This window comes from Poecilia formosa, unplaced genomic scaffold (assembly GCF_000485575.1).
Source record: "Poecilia formosa unplaced genomic scaffold, Poecilia_formosa-5.1.2 Scaffold266, whole genome shotgun sequence".
In the NCBI taxonomy this organism is placed as follows: domain Eukaryota; kingdom Metazoa; phylum Chordata; class Actinopteri; order Cyprinodontiformes; family Poeciliidae; genus Poecilia; species Poecilia formosa.
In genome coordinates, this window is record NW_006800205.1 from 201,034 (window position 1) to 209,839 (window position 8,806).

Here is an 8,806-nt window from a genome sequence, read left to right on the forward strand (position 1 = left end):
TTAGTTCTGATGTTCAGGAAAAACTTCCCAGATCCCAGAAGAATCCCTGAGAGGAAAAATAAAAACGATAAATGGAGGCAGGAAGATTCACACAACGTTCGTAAAACCAGCTGGGTTAGAAACAGGAATGCATCTTTAATGACACCCAGAGCTTCATGCTCCTTTGATACATCTGAAACTAAATCCTGAGATCACAAACTAAAACCTGAGATCACAAACTAAAACCTGAGATCACAAACCAAAACCCGAGATCACAAACTAAATCCTGAGATCACACAGTTTGGTTTTAGTGCCTTTTGGATCTGAAGCCTGGGATCAGGTAGTGGCAGCATGGGGGCCGGTAGGGGAAGGTCTGAGCAGCTGGGGTACTGGGTCCAGGGAGAAGGTGGACTGATTTGTTTACATCAGTGATTTTAATGATTTATTGAGTGAATAATGTTATTTTTAGTGGGGTTGTGTTTTTACATGTTTTTACATTTGTCCTCATGTTTTACTGGAGACGCTGCTGCTGTCTGGTTGACTTTAACCCTCCTGATTCCAGTCCTGTCCTCGTCGTACGGACAGGAAGTCTCGGTCCGGTTTTGAGGCGTTGCATAGCAACCAGACCTGGTGTTTGGGTTTGGCTTTGGGGTGTTGTAGAGTCCAGATGAAATCCTGAGCCAAACCTCTGGCTTGGTGCTGACCGTTCAGGACTGCAGAGGGAAATGAAGACGTCTGCTGGAGCAGCAGAGTGTTTGTCGCGTCAAAGCGCCGCTCGGTGTGTAAACATGCAGTCAGTGAGGAGTTTCTGTGTGTTTTCAGTCTGTTTGGATAGAGCAGCAGAAGAAAGCTTTTCCCAGAGCTGTCAGGGCCGGTTTGGGTCTGGCTTCACACGCTCCATCATCCTGTCTAGTTCAAAGCTCTGCTAGCTGCAGGTCTTTGTCAAAAGCCTGGTTGGAGATCTTTTATGTCCAAGATGTAGGATTTCTTAGCACGACTTTGATTATTTATTTATCCCACTTCTCTTGTGTGATAGTGCCAATATTTTACACGAAAGTGCTCAGCTTGCTCTGAAATTCATGTTGCTTTATTGTAGGCCTTTTGCTTTGAAATTTCTTGTTTCAAGTCTCTCAGTTCTCGGCTCTGCTTCTCTGTTTGTCCTTGCAGCGCCGCAGCATCTCTTCCCCACCTTCCACACGCCGATCCCCATCGACATCCGCCACCATGAGGGCCGGTACCACTACGAGCCGCACGCGCTGCACGCCATGCACAGGTAAACCGCCTCTGCTCTGCTCTCTGCAGCACCAGGCTTGTTTTTGCTCTCTCAACTCCGGACGCTGATTGGAGCTGAGCGTTTGCCAACTCCACTATCAAACGCCGACGACACACGCTGACTTCCAAAGTGAATAAGAAATGCCGGTTCTGGATTCCTCCGGTTTGTGATACCAGAGCCGTTCAAACGCTGCGGCGCTTTGAGGAGTTTAGCTGCAGGGATCCGAATCTGACACACAGTTTAAGAAATCGCTTCTGGTTTGGTGATCGAGGAGCCGGAGGAAGTTTTCCTGACAACAAACGAGTCGCCGCTCCTCTTCTGAACGGATGCCTGGAAAAGTATTTACACCCAAACGGATTTATTCTGTTCCTGATTGATTTAAATCAGTTAAAAGATACTTTAGTAAACAACACTGCAAAAAAAAAAAAACACAAATGGACCAAAGATTTTTGCTCAAGTAGAAAAAATATAACACACTTAAAAAAGACAAAACTAATTTATAAACGTTTCAGTGAGAAATAGCAGCTTGTTTAGACTCATTATTATTGATAATAATTCATGATTATTGATGATAAATTACTAGTTCAACTGCAGATTATTTCACTAATAAGATATTTAGTAATAATCTACAAATGCAACTAGTAATTTATCACCAATATTAAGGAATGATTGACTCTAAATGAGCTGCTGTATTGTTGAAAAGTTTCCTGCAAGTTAGTTTGTTAGGATGTTGTGTTTCTGCTGTGCAGCTGGTTCAGAGGTCAGAGGTCAGAGCCGTGAACTAAACTCTCATACCTGCAGCGATGGACAGACTCAACGCGCCGCCGCCTCTTTATGTTCATTAATCGCTCGTTTGGAGCTAATCTGCGCGGCGCAGGCCCAGGCAGCCGCAGGCTAACGCCATAATTAAACTCCCAGAGGTCAGAGGTCACAGCTCAGGCTGCATGTTGCAGGCAACACATCCAGTGCTTCTCTCAGCAGCTTCCCTCGGCTCTGGTTTTACGAGCTAGCGTTAGCGGCACACTTTCAGCTCTTACTTTATCACAGCAGAAAAACTGGCGCCAAGACAAAAAAGTCAATAGACGGCAGCGAGTGGAGCTCTTACATTTAAATTCACAGATTTGATGGTGATGCATACTTCGCGCCTGGCGGCAGCAGGGCTATTCATCAAGCCGGCTGAGGAAGAGGAGGGCGGGGGGGGCTGTCTGCGGACTTGGCCACCTTGATTAATGTGATTTGATCTTGACAGTGGACCCCTAATTCATCAAGACCTTGATCTGGCTGTCGCTCCCCCTGCCGCTGCCAAATTCACCTAATTACAGCAACATTGCGCAGCAAATTAAGTGCGGTGTCATTTGTCGCCGGGCGCGGCGCTTTATTATGGGCTGGCGGCGGCGTGTCAGAGGTCCGCTCCCTGATTGTCTAACATGACACCCCGGCGCCGTCCGCTTTGTCACTGTTTGCATATACTGTAATGAGAGGCTGCTGCTGTAGTCAGGCCTGTCATAACGCGCAGCCAGGGGGCGCCGCTCTGTTTCTGTGACAGGAAGCAGAGAAACCTGGAGGGAGCCAGCCTGATCAATCAATCAATCAGCCATTTTGTCATGTATCTGTCTCTCACACATTGGTCCAGAGTGTCCACATATTTTGTTTTTGTTACTCTGGAGGTCAGGGTTCATCTATGCTCCGTGCTGCGCTTGCCTACAAAGATGGCGCCGATCACTTCTGTTTCAGACGTCAGGGAACTTCGTATAGTTTCACTGAACTCTGATCCAGAACTGCATAGCATTCTGGGGGATACAGGCTGAGAAAAGGCTTTAGCCGCTAAGCTAGGTTGGTGGGATCAACTAACTTGCTCACTCTCCGGTTGCCTAGCAACAACCTGCTGGGTAACAAGCAGCAGAGGTTTCATGTTTCGCCTCATAAATGCTTAAAAATAAAAAAACAACATAGTGAAGTGAAAACTGGACAGAAATGATTCCAGTTTGGCATCAAACATCCAGCAGCATGTACATGAGGATGATTGACAGCGCTAAGCCCCTCCTCCTGCCTCTGATTGGTTGTTTTTGATCAGTTTTAGTAAAAACCTTTAATCACACACTGCAGCTTTAAGGTCTTAATCCTGACAGGATGAAACTTCAGAAATCCTCAGCAGTGAAAATGTTCTGGTTCATTGAATCAAGATGAAAGTGGGAAGCAACCTGAGCGTTGTGTTTGTTTGTATCTGGGTCATTTCTCTGCAGTCTGCAGTCACAGATCTGCTTCAGACCTGGAAACCTGCGCTGGGAGTTCATTCAGCTGCATCCTGGACGCGTGATTTATCTAAATCAGAGCTCTGCCCGACCGGCACCAGAGACGGGACGAGACGGGAGTCACTGTCGCCCCGCAATTCATCTCCGGTGTCAACAAACACAGAAATACTCAGAGTGAGGCGGGCTGCTCCTACAGCCAGGGAAGGTTTTATTTAACATGTAGAGTGGAGTACAGAACCACGAACAGAACCAGCTACAGAACCAGTCTCTGCTGAAGGAAATCCAAACCCCTCGTTAGCGGCTGCTGTCGGGTCGTTTGGACCCGGTGGGACCCGGCAGCGCCGCGCCTCATTTACCTCAGTTAAACCTCAATCATGAGGAGGAAAATGTGTTTTACAAACTACAGCCGGCATCACGTCATCCGTTGATTCACACAAAGCAATCCGGGTTTCTGCAGGTTCACAGGCTCAAATTAAAGACTTAATTTCCACAGAAATATACAAGCTTCGTCCAGACAACTGAAGATTAATTTTCACTGACACATAACAGATGGAAAAGCTCATTAGCTAACTAATGGCATAGTAGCAGTGAGTTAGCAGTAGCTTCAACCGTTCAGAGTCACATGTAATGTATTAAAACTGTAATGTAGATAATCTGTGATGTAGATAATCTGTAATGTAGATAATCTGTGATGGACCCTAACTGTTCTTTTCACCAAGAAGACATGGAAATCCAGAAAGAGCTAAAAAAAAAAACAAATCTATGCAGTGCTTAGCTGTTTTTTTTTGTTTTAAATCGACAAAGAACTCGGGACGCAAAAGGTGGAAAAATTCCTGAAGATTTCTTCACCTTTTGACTCAAAACATTCCAGATTAATGTTTGCTGTCGTCCATCTTCTACAAACTGAGACGAACCGTCAGTTTGAGGTTTTTATTGAATCCCATCATGGAGTAAACATGACGAACTGCAGCCAAACGAAGCTGGTAGACCGGATTCAGAGGCCGCAGGCCGTCACACAGCAACCGCATCAGTGATTCCCGCCTGCGGATGGAGGCGACTGTTTCGGATGGTTTGGTTTGTGGACCTCCACCTGCCGGGTGGAGGAAATGTTGCCTCATCCGCCAGTCGGCTGTTCTGCATGATTCAGGACGTTCATTTTTAATCTGCTGCTGATGAAAGACAGCAGACATTTGTTCAAGTCAAAGACGGTTTGTTCGTGAAATCAGGCCGGTGGGTCTGGATGAGCCGACAAAAATATTTACCACTTTTTCTAATTATAAACACAAAAACTGTTTTATATTTTAATGAAAAGAGCAGAGCAGTCAGAGCTCTGCAGTTCTGTGTAGAGATGAACTGATCAGATATTAATATCTGTAGTGGTGCTGATATTCAAACCATTGAACCATTTGAAGGTTTGTTTTTCTCAGTTTCTTATTTATTTTATCCTGCCTGCCCGGCGCTGCAGCTTGGAGTCAGCCTGACTGTTTCTGTTTCCAGCCCTGCAGGTCTGACCGGCAGCCCCGTCATCTCTGACATCTCCCTGATCCGCCTGTCGCCCGGCGCCATGGCGACCGGCGAGTCGCCGTTCAGCCCGCCTCACCCGTACGTCTCGCCCCACATGGAGCACTACCTGCGCCAGGTGCACGGCAGCCCCACCTTGTCCATGATCTCAGCCGCCAGAGGCCTCAGCCCAGCAGACTGTGAGTCAGACCAGTACCAGCTCACGCAGGTTTACCAGTTCAGCTTATTGGTGATGATCAGTCAGAAAGTGAACGAGTTGGAGCGCCGCTTGTTTCCTGGGAACTGATTGGTTGAGGACTGTTAGCTTCTGTGCTAGTGCTAAAACACTAACAGATTGGCTAAGGACTGTTAGCTTCTGTGCTAGTGCTAAAACACTAACAGATTGGCTAAGGACTGTTAGCTTCTGTGCTAGTGCTAAAACACTAACAGATTGGCTAAGGACTGTTAGCTTCTGCGCTAGCGCTAAAATGCCTATTAGTGCTTTTATATCTCCTACATTTTTACATTTTACAAGTTAAATACTCTTTTGTTTAAGTTTTCTGTACTTTTTTTACTTATGTTTAATATAAAATGAAAATGGATTTTTAAAAGATCCTGTTCCAGGGTTTTTCAGGCTGCTCCAGGTTACTCAAGACTGTTAAATGTTTTGTCCAGGTTGTTAAAAGCTTTTTCCAGGCAGTTAAATGTTTTTTCCAGGCGTTTCCAGGCTGTTTTTCCAGGCGTTTCCAGGCTCTCTGCCTCTCCGTGTTGCTCAGTGAACCATCTGTGACGTTCCCCTCCCCGTCTTGTTTCTCAGTGGCTCATGAACATCTGAAGGAGCGTGGCCTGTTTGGCCTTCCTCCTCCTCCCCCCCCTCCCCCGGGGGCCGGCGCGGCAGCGGAGTACTACCACCTGATGGCCAGCCACCGCAGCCCCTACAGCGAGCTGCTGTTGCCGGGGCCCGGGGCCCCGCTGGCCGACTACCTCTCTCCTGTTGACGGTGAGTTGATGGACGCCTCTCTGCGCTTCTCTGTAAACACAACGCACCGGCGGCGCTGTCGCCTTAAAAGGCCGCAGACGTCGGGCGCTGATGAACTCCAGATCGCTTCCTCTGACACAAAGAGCAGCTTCCAGATGAAACCAGCCAGCCGCACTCTGGAGATCAGACAGCTGCCAAAACAAACCGGAGCGCCGGCGTTCCCAGAGACTCCGACCGGAAGATTATAACGGGTTTACCGGCTTCTGAGCTCAGATCTACAACAGCAAGCAGGAAATGATCACCAAATAAATCTCAGGAACATCCCAGAAAAGAACGAGGTGGAAATGTTGCAAATTTACTAAAAAATAAAATAAAAATCTCAGCAACTTTCTAAAAACAATTTAAAATTTTTGAGTTTCAAAAGTCAAAAATGTTGAACTTTTGAAAGTTTTTTTTATTTACCCGTTAATTTTATTTTGTTATTATTCATTCTCTTATCTAAACGTCTTTTGTTATTTGTTTCTCCATAATGTTTCTTTTGTAAGCACTAGTTGGTGAATAAATAAAAAAATCAAAAAAAGAAAAAAATTCCAAGTTTTTTCTAGAAAATTTGCGACTTCTCAAATTAAAAAATTTCCAAGTTTTAAATTTTTTTTTTTTGACTTTTCAAACTTAGAAATTTCCATTTTTTTCTAGAAAATATTCTGAGATTTGCCTGTTTTTCTATCTATGGTACTGATATGCTGTCATACATCCCAGAGGATCGCAGGTTTCAGTTTGTCATGATGTTACCTAAGCCCAACCTTTGACTAGGCCACTTCCCAATGGGTTGAGAAACTTATCATGATATAAGTGTTTCATATCAGTCGATAAAGAAGTGTATTGGAAATGGAAATGTTTTTCTAGAGCTGCGTATTTGTGGAGTCATGATGTCACAATGATGGAAATAATAGTTTTCACAACATTACCTCAAAATATCATGAAATTCACCCTAGTGGCTGAAAGTGGAAGTAACTGAGAGTTTTCAGAGCTTTTCTGATGCATCACAGGTTTTCCAGCAACAGGTCAACTTTGTCATCAACAAAGGAAACATCAGGAAACACCTGGAGGTTTGTTAGGAAGAATCTCTCCAGATTAAATTTACTGAACATGAGAAGTTATCGGTACAACATGATGCTTAGAGATTTAGAGATTAAATTAACCACAACACTGAATCTCCTATATTTCCTTTATGAAGTGAAACGTAAAGAGTTCAGGTTTGTCTAAGAAATTATAAATATTTAATGGTTTCCCACCAAAATGAGGTGTTTCTTTCTCTTTCAAATGCAGAAGTTCATGTTTTTCTCCAGAGAAAGTTCAGGTAGAGAGTCAGTCATCTTCCACCAAAGAGACGAGGAACAGAACGAATGTCTGAACTTCCTGTTTCCTGTTTCCACTAAAACAAAAACACGTCCATGGAGTCTGAGTCTCCCCATCCAGCCGTCCCGACGGCGGCGCTGATAAATGACGACAGACGAGTGGGGGATCTGGCGCTCCCATTGGTCCATTCATCAGTGGCAGTGGGACATTAATAAACTTCTCCCCAGAGGTGAGAGGATGAATGCGGCTGCCTGCTGCGGATGGACAACACCTGATCTGTACCTGTACCAGCCCTAAATGAACCATTAGAGTCCCACGACGACACGCCGCCGTAATGAAGCTGAGACGTCCCTGGAGACGACGTCCTCGTCTGCGTCTGGTCCCATCATCAGTTAAACTCCATGTGATGAAGACGCCCTCCTCCTCATCAACGCTGCCAAACAGGCGACATGTTGCAGGTTTTCATGGAAACGACCTCAGAAGATCCATCATCAGGACGCCGTTTAGCAAAAATATGTTTAATTCCAGTTACTGAACAGTCATCGACTGAAAAGGAGGACGTTTTCCAAACTAACTGCATCATAATTTCCAGAAATCACCAGACTAGCACCTGTCTGCTGACAGAGGCCATGCCCGTCCAAAGACACTCAACACCAGAGCAGGAAAAGTCTCAGGATGGTTCCAGAACCGCCTGTAAGGTTTTGGATCTCCAGAGAACCAAACAGTTCATCAAATCGTTCCAGTTCCTCCATTACTAAAGTTCCTCCAAGCTTCGTTAAGTTTTACTCGTTAGCACAACACGTTCCAGCAGGATGATTATTTGTGTTGCGCAACACTTGTACTTCCACTGATGAGCCATTGACGAATGCTAAGTGCTATTAACATAGCACATCCATTTTTCACGTTAAGTCTGGTGCGATGGATGAAAGGTCACGACCTCTTCTGTCCACTTTATTATCTTATTAAATAGAATATAATTTCAGAGTTTGGAGAGGCCTGATGGATTCACCCTAATTTTTTCATTTATGCAGGAAATCCTCCAACATGGCTGAACTAAAGACGGTGGATTAAAATTCTTCTTCCTTTATTTCTTCAGTGAAACGATGTTTTATCGCCACAATAAGCAGCAAGCAGATAAAGTTCAGGATGTCTTAAAGCTCCAAAGTCACCAGAAAGTCGCTGTTTTTGGATGCGTTCCTCCAAACTCACTGATAAACTCCACCAAGCCTCCTCAGTGTTTCCGTTTAAAGTCCTTGTCTGAATTAACATTTTAGAGCTGAAATCGATCAGATTGCTCTGAATACATCTCCATGCAGAACCAAATCAATTCCCAGTAAATTGCCCTCATTTAACATGGTGAAGTCCAACCCGGCCTGGTTGATGTTTATCTGAAGTGATTAGGGGGATTATTGTGGACAAATTGATTAGTTATGCCTGAATCTTAATGGGGTCAGCACACATTGC

At 45.0% G+C, this 8,806-nt stretch overlaps 1 protein-coding gene across 1 annotated transcript in view; it reads left to right on the top strand.

The window, feature by feature from the left end:
* LOC103150931 (zinc finger protein GLI2-like) overlaps positions 1-8,806 on the top strand; it is a 51,468-nt gene that overhangs the window by 28,545 nt on the left and 14,117 nt on the right. Inside the window, exons 3-5 of the mRNA XM_016681042.1 lie at positions 1,147-1,252; positions 5,002-5,204; positions 5,822-6,004. Of these exons, the coding sequence (XP_016536528.1) occupies positions 1,147-1,252; positions 5,002-5,204; positions 5,822-6,004 (492 nt within the window). The remainder of the gene's footprint in view (positions 1-1,146; positions 1,253-5,001; positions 5,205-5,821; positions 6,005-8,806) is intronic.